This window comes from Mycteria americana, chromosome 4, assembly GCF_035582795.1.
Source record: "Mycteria americana isolate JAX WOST 10 ecotype Jacksonville Zoo and Gardens chromosome 4, USCA_MyAme_1.0, whole genome shotgun sequence".
Classification (NCBI taxonomy): domain Eukaryota; kingdom Metazoa; phylum Chordata; class Aves; order Ciconiiformes; family Ciconiidae; genus Mycteria; species Mycteria americana.
The window spans coordinates 13,234,038-13,249,317 of NC_134368.1; the positions used below are offsets into that span (position 1 = coordinate 13,234,038).

General features: G+C 38.7%; 1 protein-coding gene across 6 annotated transcripts in view; it reads left to right on the plus strand.

Annotated features, from left to right (window-relative positions):
• The window catches only part of AFAP1 (actin filament associated protein 1), a 122,068-nt gene that overhangs the window by 73,608 nt on the left and 33,180 nt on the right, over positions 1-15,280 (plus strand). For all 6 annotated transcript variants that reach the window (XM_075499688.1, XM_075499687.1, XM_075499689.1 and 3 more), the window contains 3 exons: positions 945-1,053; positions 5,798-6,009; positions 9,034-9,213. In XM_075499688.1, the coding sequence (XP_075355803.1) occupies positions 945-1,053; positions 5,798-6,009; positions 9,034-9,213 (501 nt within the window). The remainder of the gene's footprint in view (positions 1-944; positions 1,054-5,797; positions 6,010-9,033; positions 9,214-15,280) is intronic.

The window sequence follows — 15,280 nt, forward strand, 5'->3', positions numbered from 1 at the left end:
AAAAAGAGAAAGATGTATTGAAAAAATGTTACTGCAGAAATGAGACTGCTTACAAGTTAGATTTTTGTAATCATACAGTAAACCACTGGTGTTGGAAAAAAACTTCAGTATTTTCTCCAATGTGAAAATACGGAACTAAAAACCTGTGGCAAATATGAATGAGTTCTATAAAATACAGTTGTTTTGGTACTTGTTAAGGAAATAGAACAGTAAAGTCATATGGCAGAAGTCATAGAGTACTAAATTTACTTTGTTACTATATCAACACACCAGCAGTTGGTCAGTTTTAAATTTAAAACAGGTTTATATTTAGAAAAGAAGCATTTTAGAATTTGACCTGGTATTTGAAATATTTATTTTATCATATAATATTTTCTTGATGTTCCAAACTTCTCCTTGGTTGTAGCTCAGTTTTCACTATGTAGAAAGAGCATTTTAAAAATTAATGTCTATATGAAGAATTGATTTGCCATTGAAAAACAAAATACGTCATGAAAATATGATTATTTTCATGATATACAGAAAATAAATTATCTGTCCTTTATCTCTGCCAGCCCAGGCTATTTAGCTTTTCTAAACTATCCAACCAAACTGTTGTTCGCTGCTGTAATACAAATTATTTTAGATGTAAAATACTAATAAATAAGCCTTAACACTGTAAAATGGTCTATGCACAGAAATCTCTTTCCTACATAGACCCTTTAAGTTTCTAGTTCTGAAACAGAGAACTATATCTTTTCAACATTTTTACCACTTAATGCTGTTGTAGAAAGAACTTATTTTAATGTAGTTGTCTTGATTTTGCCATCCTTAACAATGGCAAGTAAGGTTGTACTGTGTTTATATCCCCAAAGGACTTGGATTACATGCAAGAAGGTTCTGCTTTCTTATCATGAGTGATAGGTGTTCACTTTTTCTTTTTCTTTCTGTTTTTCTTTTTTTAGCCACCAGATAATGGGCCTCCACCATTACCAACATCTTCCCTTCCTGAAGGCTATTATGAAGAGGCAGTGCCACTTAGTCCTGGAAAGGCTCCTGAGTACATCACTTCTAGTGAGTAATATATGTCCAGACCAGTGTCTGAGCAATTGGTAATTCCAGTGTCCTTCAGCTTTTTTAGTATTTGACACCTACATCTCTATTAGGGCTGTGGTGACATGTTGTAAGCGTGCGTTTGACCATTTGGGGCCGGTTCTGGTTATCCTCACTGGCCATGCATTGGTTTGGTTTGCAGAACTGTTTTGGTGTGCACAAACCAGGCTCCTTTTAAAAGAAACTAAACCTGGCGCTCAAGTTAGGTGCACATAAACATGTTTCGGCTGCTGTTGGAGACAGAGGGTCCAAATCAGCCACTGGTCTTTTGGACAGCTTTAAACCACAAACTTGGTGGGGGCATTGGACCAGGAGTCCAGAGTTAAGTATCATCCAGAGTAAACCCCTCTAAACTGGTGGTACTGTAAATGTAGAGATGTCGGAAACCGATGCTGATCTGCAGATCTACTGGTATGCCTCTATTGCACTGAATTACTTGCTAAAGTAGACAAATAAAAAGGAAAAAGGAATTATTGAAAAGATGTGATTTGCAGCATTTCTGATGACACATTGTTGATAGGGATAAATCACTCATACTGGCTCCCACAAGGCACGTTTGAGGCACACAACAGTATTTTTGTGACTACTCGTTTAGTGCAAAAGGCAGAGGGCTGCCTCCTAACTGACCATCAGAACGTCCTTCTGCAACACACAAATGCTCTTTCTCACGTCCAAACACTTATCCAAAGACCTATGCACTTAAGTGGGGCTACGCTGAGAGCACGCTGAGGAACCGATGAAATGACTGCTGTGAGCATTTACACAGGGTCAGTCAACAGGACATTATGTACCAAAAAATTGCAAAGGTTTTCCTTTTTGCTGCTTTTTTTATTAGCTGGGGTAGTTTATTACTTGGGTATGGCTGATTTATCACTAATAGTTATTTTCTATGGCCCAAAGATTAAAGGCATATCTTCCCCCATTTTACAGCCATTTTTTATTATTTGAACCAGAACAAATTAATAAAATGATATCTCTGTTCTTAAAACACATGCATAGGAGTCACCTTAGAGTATTAATTATTCACTTGTACACTGCACAAACTGAGGTTATCTTAATTTAGCTAAGAAATTCAAGGTAAGAAAGAGTTTCATATACTGTAAAGCAAATGAAGGAACATACAGTCTTAGAGCAGCAAAATCACTCCTCTCTTCATTTCCTCCCTTGCAATGCTGCAGGGTGGTCCTGCTACACCCTGTAATCCGGTGAACTGCTGATTTGTGTTTTGTCATTAAACAAGAGCCATGCTCAGGCAGAAAAATATTAATAGAACAAATATTAATAGCACTGCTAAAGGATCGCCTAGGGAAAAAAAGGACAAAATATGAAACTGATTTCTTATTGTACTTAACCATCCAAAGGCATGAAAATATTTAGGATATCACCCTTAAAAGTTCATTAATAATTCCATAATTTAAGTATATATATCCAGACTTTTAAATCTCTGTTAGTGTAATGTATCATCTCACTTGCTGTGATTTTGCTGTATTTTCTTATGTCCTGAACTCCTTATCATCTCTTTTAATTTGTGTTAAAAGTATTCCGCTCCTCATCGGTAATAAAGGTGCTTTTAATTCAATATACCATTAGTAATATATCTCCACGCAAGCAAAACTTCCACTAAATCCAGTGTGTGTGGTAATTAAAATAAGACACCAGAGCAGTGTCTTAACCAAAGATGTAACCTTAGCTGTTCAGTCTGGGGTGGAGATGACCATAACAAAGAAGTGCTCAAAGTGTAAGAAGTGCAAGAATAAACTGTTAAACAACTGTTGGGATAGATATCATTATCTTAAGTAAATATTCATATGGAATATTTTTGTAATGTCATTAAAAGCAAGGAGGCTTACATACCATGTGTCCTACCTATAAACGCGAACAGCAGCAGAAGAAAATTGCAGAATATAGATCATGAAAAGGAAATATCCGTAACTTCCCCAAGTCCCTGTAATCTGCTTGTAAATGAACACTTGCATCTAGATGAAAACAAGACTGTATATGCCTTGTCTGATAACTCTCTTTATTAAAACCTACTGGTCTGTACAATATGCTTAAATTATTACAGACTAATCTTTGGAATATGCTATTACAAATAATGTGAAAGTCCACTGTGATTTTCACCCCCTAACAGTGGAAAATTTTGATGAAGATAAGTGTGAAAAGCCAATGTCAAAAGAAGCTAGAATAATCAGAAAATGCAGAAGATGCAAAAAAAGGTAGATCAGCAGCATTGGAACACGTTGTATCAGTGAATCTCAGTCTCTGACACTTTAGTATACTTAATAAAATAAGTTTATTTTGGAGAGATAAACTTTTACTTTTCTACGTTTCACTTTTTCTACCTTTTTTCACTTTTTCTACCTTTCACTTTTTCTACGTTTTGTATTTCTCTCCTTTCTCTTGCCCCCTTCCCCACTCCAAGACCCAAAGAGTGTGTTGACTTGAACATATACATGTTTTTCAGAAAGACTTGAACATATACAGATTTTTCAGATTTCAAGAATTTTTCAGATCTTACCTATAGTTTACTGTCAAGCCTCTTTCATTACCTGCTGTGATGAGACAATAAGAGATGAGAGGATTTAGTCACTAGTAGCCTTTCCACAACTTACCTTTACACAGTTCGCTTCCACAATTTAGCGTTTTTTAATAGGAATTTTACTGCTTCCCAAATTCAGTTCACAGTGAATATTAGTTGGAAGTGATACTGCGTCAAAACCCTTTGAAATTATATGCACATGCTGGATTTCTCTGCATAACTTTCTGCATGTCTGCTAAAGCTGTTACGTATGGGTAGTAGACCGCCTATGCTATTTATGTTAGAACAGTCACTTTACAATGTGAGCAGAAGCTAGTTTGTGTCCAGAGCCTGGAATCCTTGTTTTGGTCATGATACAGCAGTTTGGAGAAACAAAGAATAGAAGTGGGATGTGGCAAAGAGCAGGAAAGGTTTCACCCGGATGGTATGAGTGCTCCAGGGTGGTCATCCTTCCTGGCGTGAGTCACACAGCAAACTGCTTCTGGCCAAGAGTCCCACAGCCCAAGGAGAAGGGAAACACGGGGAGTAGCTAATGGGCAGGATATGGCAACAGGTCCCCAGAGATCCCGTTAGACTGTGCGAGGATGGCAGTCCGCAAATGTCAGCCTCAGAAGCTCCTGTTGGCTTTCATCCTCCTATAAACAGAGATTTGGATGAACCTGCAACGGCTCTGCCAGCAGAGTCCCTCTGCTGATCACACAACTTACTGCTAACATGGAATCTGCACTTGGACTGCTCGTGAGCCACATAGGAAGTACCTGTAGCATATTTAATGTGCAGAATTTCAATCTCTACGTTGAAGTCTCAATCAGCACTTCTTACAATTAATCAATCATCTGAGGCTTTTACCACTTGCCTGTATGCAGCTGCCCCAAACCAAACACTCTGTAGCAGAATTGACCAGAAGATGGCAATTAAATTAAATTAGAAAAAAAGTTTCAAGAGCTTGAAATTTTATTTTCATTTCACTTTGGAAAGAAGATAAACTGTTTTGTAGACTTTTGTGAAAACACAGATAGGATCAGAATATCTAGTCTTGATTCAGAGATGTGAGGGCTAGATATATCCCATTCTGTCTCTGCACATAGGGAAGAACTGATTTAGAATGAGCTTTCCAGCAATCCTCTCTCTTGTCCTTTTCCCAGTTGTCCCAGGTCTTCTTCCTACATCCCAACTGTGTCCTAAATACCTAGCTAAAGCAAACAAGAGGTTTTTCTTCCACCTTCTGGCCTAAAAATATATCAAAGTCTACTAGAAATGTTTGCATTAAATTTCAGCTATTGAAAATATTCCAATCAGGTCTCCTCCATGGGAGCACGTGCCAGTGGATAACAGGCGTGCCTTCAGGAGCTTTGCTTATATGCTCACATAAACAAATAAATAAGTATGGATGGTGGAAGAGAGGGTTCTGTGATAATGGCAAATTAGTTTTGTAGTTGAGGGGACTGCTGGAGCTGATTGCATTGTTGAAAACGAAAGGCCTGAACAAAGATTGTTTAATTAAAAAGGAATCTTGCCATTACATCGCCAAACTTAGAGCAGGATTAAACTGTTTAGGCTAACATAACAAGATGTTTTTTGCAGAATGCCTTTAACTCCAGCAGAATCCATAGTTCAAGGAACAGCATCGTCTATTCAACGTTAATTGTATCAGCACAGGTGCTGTATTTGAGAATTGTATGAAATATTACGATAGGTAGATAGTGCCCCATACTTTACTCTTGTGACCTTTGTTATATTCAGTGTTTGTTTCCTAATATGCTGTACTAATATTGGCATTTCTGTGTCTACATTTTGCATTATGCAATAGGGCAAGATGAAGATGTTTCTCTGTAAAAGAATTACAAAAGGCAAAGGTATCTGCTTAGTAATATTTTGAAGATAAGAAAAAACTACCTAAAATTCTAACTATTTATTCCCAGCTCCTTTTTTCAATTAAAATTCCCAAGGTATCAGTGTGGGTCTTCTATAAAATTTCATAATGGAACAGCATCTCTTATTCAATTAACTTAATGTATTGGTATTACTAAGCACTGAAACAGTAATTTGTTCATGGCTGACTTTCAAAAGCCTTAACTTAAAGTCAACCCTGTTGAGATTTTCAGTTATTTCAGTACGCTTCATTGCTAAATGTTTTAACTTGACACTTTTACGCTTTTCTTAAAGATTATGACTCAGATGCTATGAGCAGCTCTTATGAATCCTATGATGAAGAGGAGGAGGATGGAAAGGGGAAGAAAATGAGACATCAGTGGCCTTCCGAGGAGGCCTCTATGGATCTGGTGAAGGATGCCAAAATCTGTGCCTTCCTCCTTAGAAAGAAACGATTTGGGCAATGGACCAAACTACTGTGTGTTATCAAAGAAAACAAACTACTGGTAATTTTTATTTTAACTAGCTATATTTTCTTTGTACCTTTTGGATGATGTATTTATTTTTACAGGAATCTGTTTTTTGGAATATGTTCTGCAAACAGTGGCCAAGTCTACAGTAACCTTACAAAACGAGTTTGGTCATGATTTACCCAAGAAGCAGAGAAACACTGAAATTATAAGTGCATCATTTAGCAACTTAGAACTTTGATTTTTATTGCACTTAAACTTCAACCCAGTTCCCTGATATTGGAAAGAAAGTCTGGCCTATTAGCTTCTACATATTTCATTTGGAAAAAAAAATTGCTGAAACTGTAAATCCAATCTTTCATTCCCTGCGGACCAAAAATCTCATAGGGAGCTTTGTGTATGAACTGTTGGATCAGACCGCTGGAGAGAAAAGTCCCTTGTTAGACTGAGAATTCACTTGGCAGCATATGCCGTGGTAATGTATATACTTTAAACTAAACCTTTGCCATCTGTTCTGCGGTAATTACAGATGCAGTATTCACATGATGCACAGCTGCATTATAGAAAGGAAAGAAACAAGTGGATGTATTTGTTCCTTAAGCATATGTGTTATGTTTCTTTCTGATTGGAGGCACCAGTAAAAGATTCCATAAGTTAGTAAATGATCTGCTCATAGATGTCTTTTTGTTTTCTGAAAAGAGAGCCTAATTGAGGGAAACACTCATTTCTGTGCCATTATAAACGAACTAATGCTTACAGTAATAAATAAGTTGAAGTCTTAGGCACTCCCTGTCTTCCTGTCTGGTGCTTCCAACAGTTGTAACTAAGTATGTGACTAATAATTACTGCAATATCCCAAATGTTAAAAGCTGATTAACAGGTGATAGAACGTTTTCTGTAGAACCTCATTATTCTACACTCTTACAACATAGCTTAGATGTGTTCACTTCCCAAGTACATTTATGCTCGTGGCGGTATAGGAAATAACAGGGTATGAAATAGAGATATCTGCGTAAGAGGTTTCTGAAAATATAGTTGGAATTCATTTGCTAGTTTTCAGTGGTTACTGGGGATTTAATTTTTCTATCCTCCTCTGTTTAAGTGTCGAAAAGAATGTTGATTCCGATTTGGTTTGTGTTATATTCTTATAATGCCATTATGCTTAGTCCATATTTTTGTCACCAGGATCATATCAAGTTTCAGGACCATCTGATAACAGCTTGAAGAAAAGAAAGGGGAAAAAACAGATTTTCTCTGAAGTCACACAATATTTCTTCCACAATTATGTTCGTTGTTCTGTATAGAAATATGTTATTTTTCCTATTTTCATTTCCTTTAGCCACATGTGTGGTCTGAAAAGCTTTTTTTTTTCCTTATAGGGATTGTCTTTCAGTAATTCTGTAACGGGGATTAAGAAAATAAAAATCACAATAGGAGTCTAACGACCAAGTTACACAAGATTGGTTTATTGTTTGAAGGAGGACTTAGACATTTAACTTATGAGATATGCAAGTAAAACAAATATATGTTCTTAGGGATTAGCAATTGCTTGTGTTATAAATGCAGCTGTCATCCTAAAACCAAAATATTTTAATTAGAATTAGACATTAGAAATAACTTTTAGTACGGAATAATTTTTCACTTAAAGTCCTTTAATATGTAAATACTTCAGTTTTAGTAATGTATAATTATAAATAAAATATTTAAATTAATATAAAGGGAATTACATGCTGTTTATTGCTTCTTAAAGTGACTGATGCTGTATGTTTTCAAGATTTCATAGCTTGAAAACTTAATATTTTTTAATGTTACAAACTTAAAATCTGTGACCGAGCTAGAGAAACTTTGAGTTAATGGGCTTTGGAGAGGGAAGGAGGATTATGAGTGATTTGCAGAGGCTGGTTTAGAGTGGCTGTATTTGCTCAGCCTAAGTTGTAGTGTTTATAACTACTTTTAACAGCTACTGTCTTCCTGACAGTTGCATCATGACATGAATATAGCCGCAGACATGCAAAAGTTCCTGTGCTTTTCTCTGTTCACATTTATACTCAACTATTCTATGTTGAGATAGACTAATTAGTCTTCTTTATTATCAGATACCTTTTTAGCCTTTGTGCTTATTTGTATGAGTAAAAGCCCAATTTCCATAAGTATATAAAATAACTGGACGTTCATATACACAATTAAACGTTGTTCTGTAGTCTGGCACTCTATGACAGCATGATGAACCTCAACTATACTGATGTGTTAGAAGACGGGAATAGGGACGAGGTCCATAGGACAACTGATGTAACGTGAAACCCTTACTCTTTAGATCACCAATTTAAGCATAGAACAGGTCATCAGTGATCCAGCATGTCAATGTCTGTTCATTGACGGCACTTACTGCTGAGGGAAAAAACATTGGGTACATCATATAGTTTTATCCAGGAGCTTCCAGACTAAACTAACATGGAGATTTATGCAGTTGTGTGCAGTGACTGATTAAGCTGAATTAGCTAGAAAAGTTACCGTCCTGCGACTTTGCCGCCTTTCCACAGTGTGACAATTTTTTTACTTACCTCAAGAAAAAGAACAGCTGAGTAGGGCATGTACCAGCACCTTTGTAGCTGCACCGTGTAGGCACTGGCGTAGGTTTGCCTTGATACGCCGGGCTGTTGCTGCAGGGCAGGGTAAGCATCTAGGCTTGAAAGTCATTACCTGTACAAGTTTATTCTGCTGCTACACGTAAACAGATATCCTAACTCACCCTCTTCCTACCTGATCAAGGTCAAGGTTGAGTCATAAGGATAAAGCAGAGAAGGTTAATGCGCTCCATATGTTGTACCTGTCCTGCAATAAAAGTTATCTATTAATGTCAGTCTGGAAGTAATTTTGCTTTACAGAGGGGATGAGGAGGAGAAATGCAAAGTTGGTGTTGGCTGAACTCTGTGGTATGTGGTAAAGGGGTGCACAGAAAATAGTAAAAATTAAAAAATAGCATTTCTATATAATAACAGCTTTCCCCCAAGGTTCAGAAAGGTGATCTCTAACTTTTGAACTTCCCTTACATTTATTTAGTGTTACAAAAGTTCCAAGGACCAGCAGCCCCAGATGGAGCTGCTCCTGAATGACTGCAGTATCACGTACATTCCCAAAGACAGCAAAAAGAAGAAGCATGAGCTGAAAATCTCGCACCAAGGAGCGGATGCCCTGGTTCTGGCAGTACAGAGCAAAGAGCAGGCGGAACAGTGGCTAAAGGTAAGGGGGGATTTCTGACCAGGAGCTATTCCACTCACAGAGCACTTCCATTGCCTGCTCAGTTGCTGTTAAAAACTGAGATACAGACAGTAACATTCAGGCACATCTGGACCACTTAAATCCCATCTAATTTGGGACTGCAGAAATACAGACTTAATGTTCAGGTCTCGAAGCAACTCCTTGAGCAACCAGCAGCTCAGTATTACACAGCTGCTGCTGCTGCTGCTGCTGCTGCATGGGGTTTTCACTGCTAATTGCACAATAATCTGGTACCGAGAGCAGAGGTGGCAAATTCCCTTCCATTTTCATCTCCAGCTCATTTTCCAGAAAACTTTGCTGTTTAGCGCACACTGGTAGTGAGCTGAAGGTTCAGATTCCCTAAGGTGTAGGAGGCTGGCACCCAGGTTGGTTTTTGGAATGGTATATATGCCTAACTGCCAGAGGCTACCCTGCAAAAATTGGGCATACCAACACCACGGTCACCTTTTAAAAAGAAGGATCTCTGAGGAGATAGCTGTTTGAATTGCTCTGGATGGAGAAAAATCCTTCAGCTTCCTGAAGTCCATTCAAGCTTGCTAACCCTGCTTTAGCAGAATATCATCTGTTATGGTTTGTTCTGGGAATCCAGACTTCTGAGAAATGGGATTTTGTCATCTTCCACTCCTTTCTGTTCAGTGTTTGCAAATGTGGAAAATCCCAATGCAAGGGCTGCAGTTTTAGATCCTAACCAGATTACTAGTATTTATGTTGGACTTTGCCAGTCTCAAATGTGGAGGTCAGTGAAGTAGTGTGGGAAACTATCACTGCAGTTTCAGTAGCTTGTTTTAAGACCTTGAAATCCCGCCTTTTAAATGCATGTAAAAGTCTGAATGCATAAGACTCATCGGGCATTCTCCATGCTGTGCTCTGATCTATCCTTATATGGTACTTATTTTTCTAAGAATAAATTGTATTTTTCCAAATACAATCGAATTAAACACATAGGAATTTCCTGATGGCAGATAGTTTTTCTGCAGAAGAGGGAGACATAAAATGCAGCTTAAGAGGTATGAGTTCTGCTATGGGCTAATTTACTAAATGGAAAAATAATCTGTAATTTCCTATTTTGTAATATTTGAATATACCTTTTGGGGGTTTGTGGTTTGTGTGTGTGTGTGTGTTTGGTTTTGACTGTGAGTTTGTATCTTAGCTTAGAAGGTGCACTTTCTATTGTCTTTTTAATAGAAACTAATCACAGCCACGTGTTTGTCAGGCTTCTTCTAACATCAGTATCTTGTTTTAAGTTTTAAAATCTAGCACCGTCCAAGTGTCCCACGAACTCACCTAGAGTTTCAAAAACACTGATTGGAATGAAAAGAAATTCATAAGTCAGTTTCTTTTCCAAGGGAATTCCACTGTAATTAGATCATAGTAACTGCCCCATTATTTCCTGTGGTGTTCTAAATTTGGGTTTAGTGATGCTGAATTCATTGGCATTTATCAGACTTTCTTTCATAAAAATTGTTTTCTTTTTTCTTTTTTCTATTTTTTAAATTGTACATAGAGCATTCCCCACACAGGCAGACAGAGCAGTGCTAGATTTTTCCGTATCCCAGATGCATTCCTGCTACTTCATTTAAAAAAAAAAAAAAAGGAAAAGATTTTGTACAGTTGCATGTTAATGAAATTGTGTGCGTGGAGGGTGAATGGCCGGACAGAATGTTATCTGCAAAGTATTTGGAGACAGTCTGACAGCACTTTATTTAGTTCCTTCATGCTGCAAAGCTCTCTATTAATAAAACTCTTTCAAGTACATGGCAATGCTACTGTACGCTGAACTTTCAAGTCCTCAGCACTGCTGCAGCACTCTCTGTTCTGTACAGTAGAAATTGCCTATCCAACAGCTAACCAAACATGGTCTGTGCAGCTCTTGCAACAGCTCCAGTGTTTTCAAGAGGAAGTATACCTTTTTGAGATAAAAGCATTGGGTTTTGTATTTTTAAAAATGCATCAAAATTTAAGTTTGAGTTTTTTTATTATGAACATAATTATTTCTTGTCATTCAAGCCTTACTTAAAATGACCATCTGAAAATCATGTGTGGCTTTGTGTAGGAAGTTTCTATACTGAGAAAGAGATCACTGCTTTGTCTTGGGAGAAGCAGTTTGAGCTTTCCCTGCCTGTCACTCAGAGGGGCAAGGTTGCCCCCAGCTCTGTCACCTATGTGTGATTTCTCTAGTTAATAAAATGGGCAGATTGAGAGACTGACAATGAGAAAGGTCTCTGTAACCACATTTTTTTAATAGTAACATGCCTTTGCTGTCAAAGATACTGTACCAATATGTGCCAGTGGAGCCAGGTTATCACTCAGGAACAACAGGTTCTCATGAACTCATACATAAGTGTCAAATTAAAGCTTTGCTCTTGAGCCTGAAAAGCTCAAAATGGCTTTGGATGCCAGATTTTCCCATGAAAGCTAAACCAGATGATTTTTTTTGAAGTCAGATGTAATCGCTATAAAATACATTTACTTAAGCAAATAATTTTAAAATATCTATTGGAAGACAAGTGTGAAATAAATGCAGAATATTTTAGCCCTTTTTTGTAAAGATGACACCAAAAAACCCCAGCTGATAAACTTAGTGCAAATTGAAGTCTAGACTTGAAACCACAAAGGGAGTTTCAGGTTTACCAGCTAAGAAATGCTTGATGAAAAAAAGATAGCTGATGTCACCAGAGAGCCTGTCAAGCTTTCAGAGCAAGGAGCGTAACTAGTATAAATTCAGGCTAGAGCTGAGATCATAGCAGTAATATGGTGTGCAACATCAAGTGGTGGAATTTTCCAGACTTGAGTCCTAAAATGTTCCCACAAAAATGTACATGAAAAAATGCGTGCAGTTACACACTCAGACCCAAACATGAGCTTTTTCCATGTGCGCTTGAGTGTATGTGCGCTTTTGTGCATTTGTGGTCAAGTAAGGTCTTAAATCTGCCTGTTTGTCTCAGCACATCCAACAGACTGGTTGAAACTACATTTATTTGTCAGCATCCCTGGGTAATGCTACGTTAAAAATAAAAGGACTACTAAGGACATGACATTACAAGAAGATGCTTGTTTAGTGGCTTCATTCATACAGATGAATGTGTTCTGTGTGCAGGACCTTCAGACTAGGCCACAGAAAACTGCTTTTAATATTAAAAATACATGGATGCCAAATAAATTAAGTTCTGAAGTAGCTTCTTGTAGAAGACGGGCAGAAGAAGGAAAGGGTCATGGTGTCTGGTCCCAAGGCCTTCTCTTCCTCTTAGCATTGCCTCCTGCAAAAATGTATTTCTGATTTATCATGCATGAGAGGTAATCTATCATTTTGGAGTACTGGCCTTGATTTTCATTTTTCCCTAACATTAAGCACCCTTTGTTAACTTTTATTCATTTTACAGAGTGCAGCCATTTTGGAGCAATCTCTTCAGTTGAGGGTCTGTAATTGAGCAGTGAATCTTTCAGGCATAAGTAGACATTTCTGCATCTAGCATTCTGACAATGTTCAGTCAGTTCTGAACTTGTTGTATAAGAGGGATTTTTTGCCCTGAAGAGAGAAGAAAATCAAAGTTGTGACTGTATCCAAAGACCCTGCAGCACTCCTCGTAGGGCTGTTAATCCGGTTTTCCTGCCCAGTTTCCATCTCTGATAACTGCATGTTGTCTCTTGTAAAAGTCGTTGAAAACATCTGTTTTTTTCACTGCCCTGAGCTTAGTGAGGGGAGTCAAGTAACTTCTGGGCTCTGGTCTTAATGTGGACTGAGTTTTACTGAAGAATGAACTGACAGAGCTCTTCTTTTACCAGTTTAAATCCGCACAAGACTGAGCTTGTAACTGTAAACATTGTGTGGCTGGTTTTACTTTCTATGGGAATTTCCAGCTAGAGCTCTCAAAACACTTCAAACATTACTTTCTTGGCTTAAGTAATGTTCCCCAAAGAGGTTATTATCTCCATTTTGTAGCTGAGTAGAGTCAAGTGCGGAATGATCGTGCCTTAAAACTGACTGGAGAAAGTGCGTTTGGGGATGCATACTCGGTACAAGTGATTTCCATCCAGTGTTTGTTAGTTTATAAGTAACTTCAGGACCATACTGTGTCCCAAGACAGTCAGGCTGGGTTCTTTCTCCACTGCACATCATCACCAGCAGTGAAGGCATTGCAAACTAAATTAAACCTCCCAGGACTTACAACCCTATTGTCTCAAAGAGGTGGGTTTAGATACCTTGGTACAAAGCACGGCAAGGTCAGTATGTTTGCATAAGAACCCTTTAGAGCGTGATCTGGAGATGCACCAGACTGAGCTGCGTGCGAGGGCTTTGACCAGCCTGCAGGACTGCTGCCAGCCTGCTTTGACAGAGCCAGAGGACCCCATCCTGGCTGTGAACCAGAGCGTGTTTGTGTGACCGGCACCATGGAAAACAATACATTACTTAAAAAAAGCAGATGCATGTGTAAATTTAAAAAAAACCCAAACAACACCATATTTGCTTGTTTTCTCAGGGATAAGTTTTCTTTAAGTTCCTGGCTAAAATCATAAATGCAAGCTGTAGCAAATCTCAGAGCAGAACCCAGGAGGGCTGAGACTTGATGCCTTGCTTTCACCACAAGATAGTATTCCTCCTCTCTCCTACTCACAGCTTTGGATGGAAAATTATTTAAATCATACCTAGCTCAGATTTACGGCCTAAAGTGCGGTCTGCATCTCTGCACCGCCTGGGCTGGGAGTGCAGCTCCCCTTGCACGGGGTACCTCAGCCCTTGCAGCAGCAATGCCTCCAGCTGCCCTCCCAGCCACCCAGCACCTCCTTCCCTGGGCTTTGCCCCATCCAGTGGCCATATATGGCAATAGACTTCATGGTAATAATGCAGGAGAAAGGATACAGCGGTTGTCTTGGTTAAATATGTCAGAAAAGTATTTTTAAGGGGATATACAGGCACTAAAGATAGGCTTGCTGGCTGCTAGTTTGCTAGAATCTCATCCCCACTTTGCTCAGACAAACAGCAATAAAGGCAGAAAGATAAATCTTTTCATTGGAAAACATCATTGCGAATGATGTTTTCCAGTGCAGAAGATAAAGGGGGTTTCTTTTTGAGACTTAAAGCATAGGCTATGATGTGAATAATTTCTGCTTTTCCTCTAATTTATCTAGGTAAACGCCTTGGGGCATTTCTTCTCTGCAAAATGCTAGGAGCGTTTTGGTGCTCTCTTAAGGAAGAGGAGATTGATGCTAATGTATGTAGTGCGTAAGGGCTCAAAAGAGAGAGAAAATGAGAATTTAGTCATGCCAAAATGACAAAAAGTCCCAGAAAGTCAGTACTCCTCCAGCACTGAAAAAGGAGTATGAGAAATACTGAGTTACATCTGGGGCCAAACTCTTTTCCCTCTGCTGTGTTGTGCATAAGCAGATTTCAGCTTTACCATATTCCTATCTTCAGACTTAAGCAGCAGAGACAAGAGGTAGGGGATCCAGCCCATCCCATTTCTAGCAATTCCTGTATTTGTGAAACACGTGGGTAGATGGGGGTGAGGGGGTGGGTTGGCTGGATGGATTTCTAGCCTGGCTACATACAGAAGTGAAGCAAATGTGCAGTCAGGCCATCAGCTTTCTCCCTAATCACTTTTGAACTTGTTCATCCAAAAAGTGTGATCCTCTGTAAGTTTCATGAAAGCACGAGGCGAGATGCTGTAATCACATCCCCGTGGTGAGCACAGCCTTGTAGCCTGAACTCGTCCCACGGTATCCACCAGGAGAGAGGCCTGCAAGCTCAAATGCAGGAAAACTCAGTCTTATTCCTTATCGGGTCCCAAAGAGATCAACTACAAGGAACCAGCTACAAATTTAGTACTTTTACTCAGAATTTGTTGGGTTTCTGTGTGGCAGGGTCTGGCTGGCAAGCAGCTGGCTTTCTGCTTTTACTGCATAGCCTGTGCTTTTTATCTGAAGCCTGCATCTTTGAAGGTAGCTGGAAAAATCTAATTTGATTCTTCTGACTTTGCATGTAGGGTAAGTATTTTGCCTCCAGTCATCATGTGTCATTTAAAATAAGATA